The 18,060-nt window shown below is 40.2% G+C and overlaps 1 protein-coding gene across 1 annotated transcript in view; it reads left to right on the forward strand.

Annotated features, from left to right (window-relative positions):
• Window positions 1-15,937, forward strand: part of PCP4 (Purkinje cell protein 4) — a 53,339-nt gene extending 37,402 nt beyond the window's left edge. Inside the window, exon 3 of the mRNA XM_061359180.1 lies at window positions 15,583-15,937. Within this exon, the coding sequence (XP_061215164.1) occupies window positions 15,583-15,710 (128 nt within the window). The 3' untranslated portion in view covers window positions 15,711-15,937. The remainder of the gene's footprint in view (window positions 1-15,582) is intronic.
• The last annotated feature ends 2,123 nt before the right edge of the window (window positions 15,938-18,060 follow it).

Genomic DNA, 18,060 nt, shown 5'->3' on the forward strand with positions numbered 1-18,060 from the left:
ATGAAAGTTGCACTGTCAAGAATCTGAAACAGGGTTTTCTGGAATTGAAGTCGTCTATGCAAACTTAACTGAATTGATTGCACGATGGTATCACTGTAAGTTCATCATGTACTAACTTTTTCATGCTCGACTTGGCAACCTTAATTTTTTTTTAAGATAGTTTATGTGTGAAATAAATGTACAACTGAAGCAGGAGGGAAATCTTTATTCCCTGGCCTCAGCTGGATTTTCATGTCAATTAGACTATCTGGCACTGGGCTTAATAACTCCCTAATTGCAATTGCAGCACTTAGCTAAATCAATGCCCACTCTTCCTGATAAAATTGTTTTTAAATAGCCATTGTTAAAAAGCACCAGGTGAAAACTTAGTGAGGTGAAAACAAAGATAGAATTAATAGAAACCCTTCTTTTCTTCCAGACAACCTCACATTAATAAAGCGTATTTGTTGTTTTGTTTGTTTTAAAGTGTTTTTACTTTTTTTTGCATTTAAACCATTTCATATTTAAAAGCAAACCACTCACATCATCTTTGAGTTTCAGGGAGATATTGTAAATTTGCAAGAGTACAAAACATTTACTATCAATCTGTAGCAAAGAATTTGTTTTGGAATCTTGCTGAGCTTTACTGTGCTAGCATTTCCTGATTCATTGCCTGGAAGCTGTGTGGTGGGTTTTTTGCAATTGTGCTTGAGATGAAGGATCAACACCTACTCCTAATTTTTTAATTAAAAACCCCAAACAAACAAAAAACTAGTGAACAAATGAATGAACATGTGTAGTGACCACCTGTCAAAATCCCTGCGCAGCTTTATTTCTCTGTTTCACTGTCTCTGTAAGTCTTTCCACCACAAGGCAGAGATCTGTGGGGAGGCAAAGCCAGTTACAGACATCCAGGACAACATGTTGTATATGGATCACCACTGCTTCCCTGGTCTCTTATTCCTCTATCTTGAGGCCATGTATATTGCAAGGGTAAATGGGGCTGCACTAAGAATGCTTCAGTAGGGGTGGTCATGCATGAATGCTATTAGGTAGGGTTACTAAGCCAAGGAAGTGATGCTGGACCAGATGGAGGGTAAGAAAAAAGAGGACAGTCTCTTCCAGAGAAGGAGGAGGTCAGGAATGCTCCAGGTGGCAAAGGTAATTCGTTACAGCTCTGAGGGCTGGAAGGCAGCTTGAGTGGTGGGCTGGTGCAATACTTCATAGCCACCACTTCCATTAGCAGCTCAGAAATGCATCACACTTCAAGCATGAGCAACCTTTCTTTGTGTCCTCAGTGTACTACTGCGTGGGTCTGTTAAGTGCACCATCTGTCAGGGTAATGAGACCATTTTCCCTTCTCTGCTCCATAACCTCCTGATAAAAAGCTAGGAATATGGGCCTGCTTTTTCCTCCTTTCACTAGGACTTTTTTGGAAAACCATGCTTGGTTTTGTCAACATCTGAAAAACAAAAAAAAAAAGGATGTGTAGGTGTGATTAATCAATACATATAACAAGGTAGATGCTTCTTCTCCTTGCAGCACACTTGAGAATAAACCCAATACAGCCCAGCCTTAATGATCTCTACACTTTAATCAGATGCTTGTCAGAACATATAACTGCATTCTTATGGGAGAACAGCATCTCCATCGTTTATGTGAAATAGCATCAAGTTCAAACGAGGATGTTGCTGAGTCAGTGCCTGGAACCTAGAAGATTTGGAATTTTATTTTTTTATGAGATGGAGAGAAGGAAAAAAAACAGTAGAAGCAGGATTTGAAGTGCTGTCTAGTGCCTTTGGTGCCTGACCTTGCTCATTAATCTCTGCTACTTTGAAAAGACTTGGAAAATTACATTAACCTATACCATCAGTCCTCACTCAATAAATACAGACACTGAAGTCAGGGACAAGAAATCCCACAGAGCCTTGGTATTGACTTGTTAGAATTCCAGGCTTTAGCTTCACACTACAGTAACTGTCTATAAGTAATGAACAAACTGCTGAGAAGGACACTTTGCCCTTCTGGATTCATTCCCCACTCTTTTAAAGAGAATCTATTCATTGCTGTTTTTTACTCTCTTATGCTAACAATAAATTGTCCTATATGCCAATAAGCTCTTTCCTATTACTCCATGAGAGGGAATTTGTGGAAGAGCAAAGCTATATTCACGTGCTGTCTCAGAGCCAATACTCATATTAATCTTAGCTTCAGTTTCTACAGTAGGAGAGGGAAAAGAAAAAAAGAAGACAGGGATGGATGGGGGAGGGTGTTGTATTTCTCCCATTAACGAATGATGAAGCAGTAACTTGTGTGCTTTGGCATTTAAAGAACACGTGTGTACACTTGTCCTGCAAAATCAGAATTTTCTATTGAGTGCACATCAACTAAGATTTCAGTGCAGAAGCCATGTCTCCTCCTTACCCACAAGTGCTGCACAGGACCCAGGAAGGAAGAAGAGGGGACTCATGCTGGGAACTGTACTAGGAGAAAAAATGTTTTTCTGTGCCATTCGTGCAGACTGTAATCTCATGTCAATGATTCCTGCTTTGGATCAGCAGTGAGAAGCATGGCTAGCAGTACCTTTTAAAAGGTACTTGCCTTGTTTAGCACAGGCAGTACATCTGACTCACCCATATTATTTCTTCTCCTTCATGAAGTCTCAGTTCTACCATCAAGTAATGGCTGCCTTTGACACATGCTAGGTACAGCAAGGTTCTTTTGAGCATCTCCACTCTTTAGCAGAATGGCAGCAGCCATCACCTCCCTCCTTATAGCTAAATAGCAGAGCAGATATTTGGTGTTTACAGTAGTTTACAAATTCAGTTATAGTTTTCTCAGCAACTGTCATTTGGCTGCTGGTTCATATATTGATAATGGTTTCTGTGGTGTTAACTGTAGCCTCTTATTAGGGAAATATAAGAAATATTTCTGATCAAAAGTAGGCTTTTGAGCATGAAATAGTCTCTCTGTAGCATAAAGACACACATACATGCACAAAAATTCACTATCCTTGAAATAAATTGAAAGGATGGTAAGAGGTGCTGATACAGACTTTTTGTCTGTTAAGCCATATATCTATAAAAAGAGAAATGTATGCAGGCTGTTCAGTCAGCTCCTGAGGGAGCATGAGAGGATCCAGATCAGCTGCACAACTGGCAGCTTCACTGGCAATCTCAGCAGAGGGAGCGAATGTTCATTTTGACCCTCTGTTGACGGTGTTCTCTCCTTGCTAGCAATGGGATGGAAGCACACAGATGGAATAGTGTAAGAAGGTACGTCTCTTTTATTTTCTTCCTTCCTGAAGCTGATAAGGTATTCTAGCTGCTACCATGTCAATATAGTACCTTTCATAAGGGCTAAATAATTTATTTGGTGAAAAAGAATTTAACATGAAATAGCAGGTGTGTTCATATGAAATTCTACAATGTGTACTTTAGGCACCACTCAGGCTCAGGGAATGTTATTCATCTGAATATGTAGCAATATCATTGACAGTGGAATAGAATGCATCTTCAGCAATTTTGTGGACACCAAGCTTTGTGGTGTGGTTGACATGCTGGAAGGAATAGATACCATACAGGCAGTCTTTGACAGATGCCTTGAGAGATGTGCCAGTGCAAACCTCATGAAGTTCAACAAGGCCAAGTGCAACGTCCTGCACATGGGTCAGGGCAATCCCAAGCACAGATAGAGGGTGATTGCCCCATCCATGGAAGTTTCCAAGGCCAGGCTGGATGGAAGTGGAAGGTGTCATGGCCCATGGCGGGGGGTTGGAACTAGATGAGCTTTAAGATCCCTTCCAACACAAACCATTCTATGATTCTCTGATTCTCTGATCTACAGCTGAAGTAGTCACCCTGAGCTCCCTTTATAGCTAATAGAGAACTAGCTTGTATAGGAAAGGGATTCTAGGGTGAGATTCATGCTATCTTAAAATGTCTGCCTAAAGTAGGTCGGATGAATTGCATCTCCTCAGGGTGTCTATTTTTCTCCATTGATTTCTTTCTAAAGTGAGCTGCTGATGAGCTCTGATGCAAAAACATGCTAGTAGTTTTCTTTTTGCTGTTGGACTTGATGATCTCAAAGATCTTTTTCAACCTAAGTGATTCTATGATTCTGTGTTTCTCAGGTTAAATGAATTTGTCTCAGGAATTACTGTTTTATCTAGAATCCAGTTTTTAGATGTTCAGCCTAATGAGCATCTGCACAACATGTAAGATGGCTTTCCAAATGCCTGTTGGGCAAGAGAGCCTGGAATACACTAACACCCTCAAGCACGTTATTCCTTCTCATCCTCTTTCAGAGCCATATTGCCACAGGATCTTAATTTGTCTCCCCCCTTACTGCTATTTCAGTGCTAACATACATTCTCCTGCGGTGCTCCTCTCTTCCTACGAAAGTCAGGCAAACCAGCCTGCAGGGGAAATAAAAGTATCATGTGGCATGGTAAACTCAAATTAATGATTCTGTTAAGATAATAGCCCAAGCATGTTCGGATAATAACCCAAGCAAAATGAAACAGTGGAAATTTCCTAGAACCCTCCTGCAATAGAATTTCTTTGCTTTATGATGGAAATCTGCATCTGCTTTTCGGAGTCAGAGACATGAAAATTTTGTAGCTTTTGTGAGAGAATTTCTCTATAAAGAACATACAGTGAGACTACTGGCCAGACTGCACCAGTCCAGCACCACGTCTGGTTGCAATTGTGGATGCTGATGCACAAGTTATAAAGCAAATTGATGCAGGAGCACGGAAGATCTTCTGCAGGGCTGAGTCTCAGTATGTGATGTCCATCAGATTATGCTGGTCTCTGCTCAGACTGTGACTGAACTACCTTGGAACTGCTCTAGAACCCTAGGTTTTATATCCATCACATCTCTGGAGCTCAGTTGATGGGATTTGTTTGGTTTTGTGAAGGGGTAGCAAACTTCCTTTTGCCAAATACACTCCCAGAAGAATTTCTTAGTACACGATTGTTCATTTCAGCCTGTGGGCTGGATCAGGTACCCTGTGTCTCCAAAGGACTCCAGATGCTTCCTTGAGCATTTTTAACGTTACAAGCTCCGCTTCTGTCCGTAAGGCTTTGAGAATCGTCTCCACAAGCACACCCAAATTGGCATGTATTGCAAGATATTAAAAAAACATGATATATACCTGTATTAAAGCACTGGCTTTTTCATGGAGGTATTCTGCCAAAGTAATTAACCTATTACCAGCACAGAACAGTGCTTGTTTTCATGCAAATAAAGGTTGCAGTGTTTGAATATAAGAAGCTGTTTGTTTCTTGCATTTATGCAGTGAATGCTTCTTACAGGGAACTTTCTTGGATGCCATGGGATAAGGCATAGAAGATACTGAAAATACAAGTGCTTTGCTTTGGAGCGTAATGTTGAATGGCAAAGCTCAGTGCATGTACCTTATACTGTCCACTACTGTGAGTGTGGTTAAATACTTTGTAATTAGAAGCTGGTGGTGGATTTTGCAAGAGGAGACTCTCTCCTCACTGTGAAGCTTTCCAAGCTCTCATATAGCAGTTTTTATTAAAGTTACTGTGAAAACTTAAAATAGCGTTCTCATTAGTTGCTAACAGAACTCTGCTGGTACACAATGACGTCTAGAAGCTGCACTTATTTTCCACTTTGAAGATGAGCAGGGCAGTATCTCACTCTTCATTTTCTTCATTTTGTGTGTGAAACGAAACACCTTCTGACTCCATACCACAATTATTTTGATTGACTTCTCTCCTTTTTTTGATTGACAGGTTTTCCTCTGTAACCTATGCCACCTTCTCCAATGCATCTCACTTTGGCAGTGCGTGGATTTGAGCCCACTTTTCTGCTACTTCTGTGTGGCATATTGTGATCACTGCCATTTATCTGGGCTTATTCCCTAGCTACTCTTATAAATTGCAAAGGGTGGGGTGGGGGGAGCATTCCTGGAAAGCAAGGCTGTTATGCAGCAGAAAAGGGAGGCAATACCACAATGGAAGATGAGCATGTCTCTTTTGCATTTTCCTTACAAGGGCTCTCAGGTACTGTTGGTTGTCACACAATTAGAGCAAATGCCAACTCATTTTCAGTCAGTTCCCTAGCAATCTAGGGCTATGAAGAGTTTTGAAGTGATAGAGGCTACATCTCTATTACAAGTGGCTTGAATCAATAAGACTAAAAGCTCTTTCACACAAAAAACTAGGGTTTTCTCATCAAGGTAGAGTCCTGGCCAAGCTATGCAACCGCAATAGCCAGACAGTATCTGGCAGAGGGCTAGCCGGAGCAGTCCCAGCCATGCCAGTGGCTGTGCTGACTGTTACATGCTCCAGAGAAGCTGTGGATGGTGCCTGAGGTATACCGTGGCCTTGGGTAGTGTGCTGGTGTAGCCATAGCCTAGGAGGTAGCCTTGAGGAAGTTCTTCTGTAGTTATTTTAAACTGTATTGCTGAAGTCAGTTTTGCAAAGGTCATAGTACTGAGGGGCAGTGGAGGGGGAGAGTTTATTGTTCTGCATTTGTAACCGCATTAGGGTTCCCAGCTATGACTTGGAGCGCCTGAATGCTACCATAATAGGGAAGTAACTGATCTATATTAATCAAGCAGTTGACTAGCGAGTCAAGAGGGCGGCTTGCTTCGTGCACTGCTGAAATGCAGTTCTTTCCACGGTGGAACAGCAAAGCTGTTTAAAGGCACAGTATTTACCGAGGAAGTGAGAACTGGAAATTGTACAGGAAATTAAAAACACATCATAAGAATTCTCATTTAAAACTTGGCTGGGACATTGGGGTTCGTAGGCTTGCAGCTTCAGAATGACTCCCATAACTTTGGAATGAATTTATGAGGAGGATCATGGCACTCTGACTTGGAGCAGAGGACTTAAGGCTGTGTGTTAGCCCTACTGGTGTGGTATGGTTCTGCAGTAACTGAGGGAGGGACCTGATGTGCCAGCACTTGATCCCAAACAGTTTTCTTTTAGCTCCCAGAAGCTTCCATTGCATTTGCTAGTCAGCCTATCATTCTACAGATGCAGCTTTAGCTATTATGAGATGAGATGGTAAAGCTAAGATGGTCGTTTGAATTTCTTGTGTTCCCAGTTAAACTTTCACAAACTTTGATCTCCACTTGGGGATGTGAATTATCAAAAGAAGCCCCTAGTTTCATGCCCAAAACACCTCATAGATCCTAATAAGCAAATCTGTACCTACCTATGCATCAGTTATGCACTTGTGAACCATTTAGAAGTCTGTGATATATTAATTATTTTGAAGATGGAGAATGATTGCTTAAATAATATTAGCATTTTAAGAAAAAGCAGTATTTGTCTCTGTATTAATTGTTGAACAAAATCAATCCATTTGTAATTAGATTCAAATTCTTTGAAAATACGATTTTTATAAAGTGAATTTTGTTACTGTTCCTTTCAGTTTCATTATGTTGCCCCATACATTATTTTGTGCTACTTTGTATATCTAATATCAGAAATAGTATTGCTGCTCTGCAGCATTATTACAATCAGGAAAAAAATGATTAATCTGTCACTTCAAATGCCTCAGGCTGAAATAACATTTTTAAAATAATGCAAGAACAACCACTATTTTCTACAGCAAAACTAGTGTTTTAAATTCGAGATAAAACCACTGCATTGCAAAGGTAAAGGTCAATTTGAAGAAGAAAGGATTCTTGTTGGCTAATGAAGTCTTCTTCTTTATACCAAATTGCAATTTACAGTTGGATTGAAAGATGCTAATTCTTTTCTGGCTTGCTTTGGGTGATATTAAGGAGCCAGTTGGTGCGGTTCAGATAAAAATAGCTGTTACATTTAATCTGATCACTAATGATAACCTTTATTTCCCTTCACACTGTGCTTTTGAAGTCACAGGAGACTGCTGAGCTCCAGGGTTTGCTCTTCAGTTTCAGAGATGGTTGCTCTGTGGATGTTAGCGCTTCTCCAGTGCCTACCACCTTCAAATAACTGACCATGGAAAATGAGCACCCTTGTATAAACCCATAACCTCCCCCAGTGCTGGGTGCCTACCTACTAACACTCAAACGCAGCAGTCAGCCTTTGACTTTGGAAGGTGGCCCTTTAATGTTTGAGTTCATTATGGAGTGAAGAAGCAAGAACAAATGTACTGATGTAGTTCTTGTTACAAAATAAGTATCATCTCACCCTGCAGCATTTTGAATGAGAAACTATTTTGCTGTTCATAAACTAATTAGAGAAATAATCTGTTCTTAAAAATAAAGTAGCTGAACATTTCAGTTGGATAAAACAGTCACATAGTAATACCCCGTTGTGCAGGTATGGATAGGAAAGACTAAAACACAGTATTTCTGTCTTGCACAGTCCCTTGGTTACTGCTAAGAGAACTGAAGGGATTGTGCCTCTTGCGTCTGAGGAGATGATGCAGCCATAAGACTGTCACACTGAGGTAATTCCACAAAGGCCTGGTACTGCATTAGCATTATGCTAACATGTTGGTAAACCAAGTAATTACAAGACTCTCAAGAATTCAGGTCTTTTGCAGATGGCCATCAAACTGAGATTAGCCAGTAATATCACAAGAACCAGTGGTTTTAAATTACTCTAGGAAAGTTAGACCAAAATTTCATGGAGTTATGTGTTGTGACATCAGAAACATTCATATGAGAAAAGCAATGTCCAGGACATTTGTGCCTAGACACTAACTCAGGAGACAGACAGAACTAACAGAAAGGCCAATAATATCCTGATGCAGTAAAGTCATTCTAGGCAGTGGGAATATTGCATCACACCAGCAGTATCACAAAGGTCTGTCCCTCAACATGGATATGTACCAAGAAGTTTTCATCAGTCCACTGTGCTATAACAGGCTCCTCAAACAACTAATTCTCTTTGGATCATTCCATCCCTGGAGGGTGCAGAAGCAAAGTCCTCACAGCAGCCTGTCTCCCCAGACCACAGCTGCAAACTGGTATATACTAAGATAATAAGGTTGCAAAACCAGGGCAATGCTCAGGGCTCTGGGAGGTGCTTGGTCCTGGTACCACAGAAAGCAACAAACTGTAGCTGCTGAGTTGATGATCTCAGAGAAGCCTCTACTTGAGATTTTATTCAGCAGAAAAAGTCTAAGAAATAAATAAAAGGAGGCAAGGTCAGGTTAAGGCTATCTTCTACATGCCAATACTACCTTCTTTTCTTCTCCTGGGTTTGGGCAATGCCCACTCTCCCAGTATTGCCACCTTTTCAGCTGCCTTGTGAAGTGAGAATCTGCTGGGGAGCAGCAGAGTGACCAAAAGAAAAGCTCAGAGCCACACTCCTGAGTAATGTGGCCTTGGCAGTGACTGAAGAGTTTTTATTGAGAAGCAGACTGCCCCCTTTCTTCAGCCATAAGGTCAGTTATGGTGCTATTTTCTCTCACCTTGCACAGCAGAAGTCTCAGTTGACTTTCCTAGAGGAAGATGAGACCCTGTCTTTTACTTGCTCAGCCCTCACTTAAATACAGAGGGGGAAGAATGGCCACTTCAAGTCTTGGCTTTCAAAATTGGTACTTGTAAGCAGTTAAATCTGGCCTCCATACATCTAAGCACCCATATGTTTTGTCTAGCTGGCTGGCTGCTTTGTGGAGTCTAGTCAGACTAAATGACTCTTCCTGTCACATAAAGATTAAGATAATGCTCCACATGAATGTCAACCTCCATGAAACTCCTGCCCATTTTGGTCCTCTTTAATTAGGGACCGTTCTGCCTCATTGGACAGACTGGTGTAATAGCTTAGGATCAGAGTAGCATGAAGATTGTCACAGCTTGAATAATCATTTGAACAGTGGGAGGTAATGATCCTGCCCGAGGCAAAGTACTGCTTCTAGCACGTTATGGGGCACTGTGATTCTGTCTCAAACTTACTTTAGTCATTTTCCAAATGCTGCAGTTTAGCCCCTGAAAACTGCAGTATTTTTACAAGTATATTCCTTCTTCAGTACAGTCCTGTAATTCCTGTTGGATGTGGGCCAAGTCAGCAGGGACAGAAGATAGCACTTAAGAAGTGTGAAATGCCAGTTAGAGGCTCCATTCATGCTGAATGTTTTTCCAGAAGGTGACAAGCAGTCTCTGTATCATCTAGAGGATGGAGACATTCTGAGGATAAAGCATGAGTACTCTTTCCCCCATGTCCATCCCACCAGCTTTTGCCCTTCCTTGGACACGTTTAGGAAAGACTAGTCTGTTTAGCCTGTGTTTGAAGGTCACAAAAAAAGCTTGAGGCTTTTGGCCCATTGGAATAAGCAGTGTTTTCTTTTTTTCAGTGCTGTCACAATTCATTTTACTTTATAGTTGAAAAGTAAATGAAAGAAATAGCTGAAGGCATATTTGTGGATAATTACATTTGCACCACATGTCTTGAGAGTTTGCTGGGTAGATTGGTGTGTAAGATTTGATTGTTTTCCTTGTTACAAGCAGCTTAGTTATCCATCCAGTGTTTGCAATGGATTATGAGGCAATGTAGCAGGTTATGGAGACAGCATTCTAACGTTTCTTCTGGAAATGGAATAAATAGATCTTTTTCAATTTCAAGGATGTGAAATGAGCTTTCAGGATATTAGATGTGGAAAACAGCTAATTAGATGCTGTTCAGGCTCTCCTGCTAGGAAGGCTATTGCATATACTGAAGTAAAATCTGCAACCTGCAAGCTGTCTCAGCCTTTAGTCCTGCAAAGTAGTCTGTAGCATCAAGACTGGTGCTGGGTCATGGGGTGCTCCTTATGGTGGTGGGACTCATCAAGCAGTTGATATTGTGGTCCAAGGAGTTTGTTCCACCACAACTCAGATTTGCCTGAATTGACACGTGACCAGGGTCAGTCCACATTAAACACGTGATTTTGAAAAACACAGAAAGACAGAATCGTTATAGGGTTGGAAGGGACCTCTGGAGATCATCTGGTCCAACCCCCCTGCCAAGGCAGGGCCACCTAGAGCAGGTTACACAGGAATGTGTGCAGGAGGGTTCTGAGTATCTCCAAAAAGGGAGACTCCATCACCCTCCTGGTCAGCCTGTAAACTAATCAGGTCTTAAGACTTCTTGTGGCCAGCCCATGACTGTTGGTGTTGAATTGTTCTAGTCACCTCTCCTGCTAGTGGTGGTCAGAACCCAGCAAGGACAGGTGTTGAATCCCCTGGCTTCTCATGGCATGTTTGGAAGAGTGGGAGTCACTTTATAAGAGAGGGAATTTGGATTAAGTATGAAGGAATCTTTCAGGGAAAGCCTTGAAACAGCTAAGTGTAGTGAAAAAGGTTAAGGGGTTTATATTTTATGGTGCTAATGAAACCAAATCCTCACAGAAAGTGGAGAGTAGAGGCCAGTGCTTATCAACCCTTTTTGATTTTTGAATCCTCTATATCACAAGTAGCTTATGAATTGAAGTTTACTGCCAACATTCTTCTTCCTACTAGTTTCCTCATGCAGGCCTGTGGTACTCAAGGGATCCTGAGATACTCATATGGAAGAAGTCTGCACATTAGAAAGCACACATACCAACAAAAGCGTGTGTGTGTGGCTGAGCATGGGGAAAGAATCCAGATCTACTTTTATTGCTATATAAAGGTAGCTTAGAAGAAGGTAGCTTATTATCAGACATAATGGTTGGCCTCTATCAGTAGGAATGAAAAATAGCAAGTCCAAGAGTAAGGCCTGTGTGAGTGTTTGTCTATGCTCTGGCCTGCTGAGTGAAAATTTCCTGGGTTTTCCGATTGCTTCCAAGCTAGTGATCCCTTGCAAAAAGAGAGCTGGAAATGAGAGAGTGAATGAAAGAAGGACATTTCTATGGGTTTGCTTTCAGTCCTCTGTGTAACTTCCATTGTTTGAGCATTCAAACTTGAAGCCTGCATGTTTGAGATATACAAACGACTACTGACAGGTAAAAGCTTGTGTGGCACAGGTGAATATAAAATAGGAAGGGTGCAAAAGACTTTCAATGTCAGTGTAGTGAGATCGTATCTAGTCTGTGCACGTCCTGAACATTGGTTGGGTTTTCACTGTAATTAACTGGGTCAATTCTTAGTTTATAGAATTATAGAATCATAGAATGGATTGGTTTGAAAGGGACATTAAAGATCACTTAGTTCCAACACCCCTTCCACGGGGGATAGGAACTTGTGCTCTTCATTCTAACTAACCAGTGAAACAAAACAGTGTAGTCAGCAGGCTGTAATCTATTTTAGATCATTAGGCTATTTTTAGTAAAGCAACTCAAGGTAAAAGCTGAAGTCTTTATCCCTTTGCACAGACAAAGCCAAAGAAGGCACACAACTTAATTCTTTCTCCAGATTGACAATCCATCTTTTAAAGTATTTGTGTTATGACATCAATAGAAAATGTTTTGGGGAGAACTCTTAGAAAATCCACTCCCAAAATTTAGGAAATAGCCCATCCAAGTATTTGCAGTTAAACACAGTACTTACTTAAAATCTTTAAGCAAATATGTCTGTGTATTTCTATATATTTATTTATAAATATTCTCTCTATATATTCTCTATATGTTCCAATTTGGATATTTCGTACATGTATATCAAAAGAGAAAGAAAACACAGGTATGTCATATACATTATATATAGATGATATACATATTGTTTTATAATGCACATTATGCATATATATGTAATTATATAGATATTTGTATACCATCTACAAGCCAATAATGAATTTCTTTATTGCCCATGTAAATGTTATGGCCTATCTGAGCACTTCTGATTTCTTAATCTACAAGTCTGAGTCATGGCTGAAAACTTCTCATCCTATCATTTCTCCTTAGTGACGGGAAAAAGAGAGATACAGAAAGAGTTCATAAGGAATTTTAGTTTTGATTAAAAAAAAAAAAAGCATTGAAAATGAAGTCGGATCTTAAGATACTGTAAATTATTGTAGTAGAATTGATTTTAAGGCAGTGATGATTATTCAAATCAACCAAAGATTAATTGACCTGGAAATTTTAGAGAAAAATTATGCTAAATACTGTGTTTTCTTAAGTCTCTAAAATCTTAACGTAAGATTGCTGAGTCACTACTGCAAGTTAACATATTGCTAAGACTTGGCTGCAATAGGAAATGAGTTGTACAAGCCAGATTTCAGGAGGTATGAAACCAATTGTGTCTACTCATTCATTCATCAGGTTTTCCTTATTGACATTTCCAAGGGACAGTAACTTATACACTGAAAAGCTAGTATGGATGTGCAGTTTTCTACTGTTAAGACTGACAGCTGTGTCTAGTGAGTGGGTAGGGAGGAACCTAAAATTTAGAATGTTACAACAAAAATGAAAATCATCAAACAATGAGAAGATATTTGCCTCATCAGTTTCAAAGCTGATTAAATGCTTATTATTAATATAGATATTTTAATAAAATATTTCTCCATAAGAAATAAGGGTGTTTCTCCATAAGTGATGCTCTTCTCTAGAATAAATTAATAGGACCCTATTAATAAAGGAGAGATCCTGACATATGGACAAGGGAAACAGGTTTTATTTTCTCATTACTGATACCACAAAGTGGTTGCTATTAAAGCTGGCTGATCAAGCTGTTGATTTTTTTTTTTTTCCTTCAGATATTTCAAATCAAAAGTCTATATTTACATAGAATTTTCTGACTGAAAAAAATTATTTTTTTACAGAATTATTTGTTCCCTTTAACCCATAAATACCAAATCAAAATCAGCCCCACAAAGTACCAACCAAATGGTACTAAGTGATTTTGAAAATGATAATTCCTTTTGAAATTTGATTAGAGAAAAAAAATCTCAGTTTCTTTGCTGTGTGCACAGCAATGTGGAGAAGATGGTATCTGGCCACAGGAAAATTTTCATAAAGACTTGTGTTATAGCTATTATTTAGGAACTGGTACAGAAATTTCGGTTTCTTTAACAAGCCACTCAGAGTTTCAGTAGATAACAAAGGCTTTAATGGGAGATTTTCAGAAATTCAGAAATTCAGTTTTCTGCTTGTCTGTGTCAACAACTTGTGAGCATAAGGAAGTAATTGTCAACCTTCACCTCCCTTTCCCTATAAAAAATAAAGCAGTAATTTTATTACTGTACTTAAAGTGGTTGTGTTGCTTGAATAGTTAACACAAACTGTGCAGATTCTAGAACTTAATGGCTGTGGAAGTGTGATGTAATGTTGGTACAATTCATTTTCTTCCATAAAATCTTTGCTTTGATAACCTACCTTTTCTTTACACTGCATAATCAAAGTTCTAGTAAGCTTCCATGCTGTTCTTCCCCTCCAGACTTTCTTTCTTCTTACATTTTCATCTTTCTTCTTAAATATTCTTCTAAGTAAAATATTCAGTGAGCTTTTTATTTATGTTAACATAGCTGCATCTATTTCATTATTGTATTTAAAATAAAATCAGTATGAAATATGCCAAAACCTTCCCTTTAAATATTTTCCCAGTTTAAAATGGATTCTGTTCATGGAAAATGGACACAAAAATCAAGTTCTGAATAAGAACAAGTAAAGGCAATAAATACTGCAAGATTCATTATAAGCTCATGTAATAGTATCTGTGTTTTCTAGTGGAAAGGAAAGGGTGAGTGGGGACAAAGTTTCTTTGCACTTTAAAATACATTGAATGCATTTCCCTTGATTTACATTAACAGTACTTGGGGATGAACATCCCAGAGGTAGTAATCTCAAGAATAAAAAGCAAAGTGGTTCAAAATGGGTGAATGCCCACAGCTGTTTTAAGCAGAGCTGTCAGCAGACTCCTGGCATGGTGTTCTCTACAAGAATTATATAAGTGACTTTAACAGTCAAGATTCTAGAGGAGAGAAACTCAGTGGTACGACGAGGTCAGTGGAGTAAATATGTGTTCTGACTATTAGTCCAGGTAAATTAGGGTTATCTTTGCAATGAAGCAGAAGTTTTTCCAGGCCTGCACTTTTAGCACAAAGGTGGGTGAAATAAATTCAGCAAAGTCAGCTGGGTTGTCACAGTGTGGAGACTGAATGCAGTTGAATAAAAAGACGAGGACTGCTAATAAAGGAGGGCAAAAAGCCAAGGACTGAGGATGAAGGGCTACAACAGAACCTGGAGAGATATGAGGGAAGCAGCACAGAGATGGAGAGATTGAACGTAAATGATTCAAAGGGGAAGTGGTATGTGTTGAAAGGAATGAGGCAGAAAACAAGTGAAAGGATGGATATTTGCCTTAGGAAGTATTATCTCTTCCTCTAATGCAGGAGGATTGATAGGAACAGGGTCTTAATCCCTATTTTAAAATGCCTTTTAGAGTAAATAGAAGGATATGAATAACTTCCACCTGCAGGATACCACAGGAGGGTTACTCTGTTAGCTCCCTGGGCACAAGAGGATCTACTCAGACATCAGGGTGATGCTCAGTGACTGCCGAGCACCGTTTGAATGTCGCTCCTCAGTGCCTAGTTACCAGTGGGCTGTCACAGACTCTGCCATTGGGAGTGTGTTGGGGGATTTGATCAGCTGTGTCTCAAGTTCTGAATATGTTCCACATCATCATGGCTGTGTCTGTGAAGGAGAGAGGGGCAGAGATTTTCACCTGTGCTGGCCAGTGATAATCACTGTTTGAAAAAACTGATGTTTCCTTTCGTTTTCTTTGAGCAGATGGGCAGAAGAAGGTTCAAGAGGAATTTGACATAGACATGGACGCGCCAGAGACAGAGCGTGCGGCTGTGGCGATACAGTCCCAGTTCAGAAAGTTCCAGAAGAAAAAAGCTGGGTCCCAGTCTTAGTAGCTACCTCACAGCTTAAAACAAAGTAATCTGAAATGATTTATCAAGAAAATCAGAAATACCACAAAGATGCATGTACAGAAATTATCAATATTTAAGCCCCCATTGGCAGATAACAAACCGTAAACTTGTGTGTGACTTCATCCCAGATGTTTCACGCCCATTATCCTCTGTAACTCACCACTTTACTTGATGTTGTAATAAAAAGTTAGGGTGAAGTAATTAAAGTGTCTGCCTTCATCTGTCTTTTCATATTAATCCTGCAACCACAGCGTTACAAATGAGCCCAGCCCAGATGCCTGTTTTCCTCTTCACTTAAAGCTTGGAGACATAAACAACACCGTATGTTACAAGGTTTTTGCTGAGGGATGAGAGTGTGCGTCTCAGCCCAGCTTACCTCATTTGGAGAACTCCAGCTGCCAGCCAAATGTGACAATGAAATTACTTTCTCATAATGAGCTGAAAGTAAAAAGTTGCAGAGAGAAGCTGGCATGAGGGGAAGAGGTGTAGGAAGCACTGAGCAGTCTATTTTTGTCTAGTGATTATGCCAATAAAGTGGCTTACATGGGGAAATTGTCCCTGTCCTTCTTTGCATGGTAACATTCAGAATTACCCAGCTTGGACCACATTGACTGGTATGGAAAACCAGAAATCAGACACAAAGAAAGTTGGGTGGTTTTTGTTTTTGTTTATTTGGTTTTGTTGTTTTTTTTGTTGTTGTTTTGTTTTTAATTTGTAAAAATAGAAATGGACCCTCCGAATGCTGATGCAGCTTTTCACTGTATACATAGTCAATAGCTATTTCTATGCCATCTCTCTCTTTTCATCTTCTATTCAGTTTTTGATGAGTAAATCATAACAGACTCCCTGTATCCATTTGTTCTGGATTCCACATTATATAAGCCCTCATTTTATCACTGTATTAGCCCAGTTTCTAATTAACAAAATGCATCCACAACAATGTCTTTCTTATATTGGGAAGCATTTCTATTTTCTCCCTGTTGTAAAACAGGAACAGACCCGTTTCAGACTAAACCTAAGTAAAGATCTTGCCTGGCTTCAGACCTGATCAGGAATTGGCTGCATGTATACTGCATGAGGAAGGTTTAAACAAGTACGCTATACTCTAAAAAAGAAACTATTTACATTGAGCAAGCGGGACACGCACTACACAGAGATGTATAAAAAAGAAATCTCATCTTCTTCTTGGCTTCATCAGAAGATTTAGGGGTTTCAGTAGGCATCTTTGTCTCTAGGGAAATCAGGGAGAAAAGCGTTCTCCAAGAAGGGAGTGTGAGCGAGCCTCACCCCCAGGCTGACAGATGCAGGCATGCTGAGTAGGGACAGCCTGCCTGCCTTTAACTGGGCAGCCTGGAGCTGGGACTCTCAGCTGTGAGAGTTGCAGGTATAATTCCCAGCTTTGCTTAGAGGGATTCATTTCTTCCTCTCCCACCTTCCACAGAAGTATTCTGATCACCAGGGCAAAGGACATGTGTATTGTTAGTGCCCTTGTGTAGAACAGAAAGCTGCAAACAAGGGTAATATTAGAGGTAAGGAAGAGTCTCACCCTGGTGGTGGTTGCTTCCCATGAGAGCCCACCATAGCAATACTGAAGGGGTATAGAGCTGTGAGGACAAAAGGACTACAAGAGGGAAGGCCCTCAGCCTTACACAGGTGCTGGGCAGCAATTTAGTGAGAAGCCAAAACACGATGGTGGTGATAGGAGCTCTGGGGATTTGCCAGTTAGGAAGAGCCCTCAGAGAAGTTGAGCAGAGTAAACCTTACAGATCCTGTGGGTGATGCAGAAAGCCAGTGCAGAGACCTGTGAGGTGCTTAATAAGCACAGCAAGACGGGTGGGAATGGGCAGGGCTCTTTAGACTTTAGTCTGGGGATAAATATCTAAATGCTGCCCAGACCCTGCCTTAGGCACCTGTGTCTGGGCCAAGTCCCGGTCCTATGTATGTCATACCCACACATCACCTGCAAAGTCAGAATTCTCCAAGCTGCTGCTCAGCACTTTCCCTCTAAGAGCACATTTTAGCAGCCCTGTTTCTGTGCGTTTAGCAATTTCACAAATAAACCTCAAATAACACTGCTGCTATGCTCCAAATGTGGTTTACGGAGGCCATGGATTCCTTGCTTGCCTTTCACAGAGACTGCCCACCATATAATAATTACCTTGGCATAATACTTTAAAAATTGTAATGGGTTTAGATTGTGTTGGTGCCATTTTGTTTAGATGAACATATATCTGTAATAAAGGACTGCATTTGTGTTCTGCATTATGTCATTTGAAATAGCATGAGCTCTGTAATGGCTACTTAATTGAATAAAAACTATGGGTAAGCA

Source organism: Neopsephotus bourkii, unplaced genomic scaffold (genome assembly GCF_033783945.1).
Source record: "Neopsephotus bourkii isolate Nb327-2 ecotype Australia unplaced genomic scaffold, CSIRO-AGI_Nbou_v1 NB_962, whole genome shotgun sequence".
NCBI lineage: Eukaryota > Metazoa > Chordata > Aves > Psittaciformes > Psittacidae > Neopsephotus > Neopsephotus bourkii.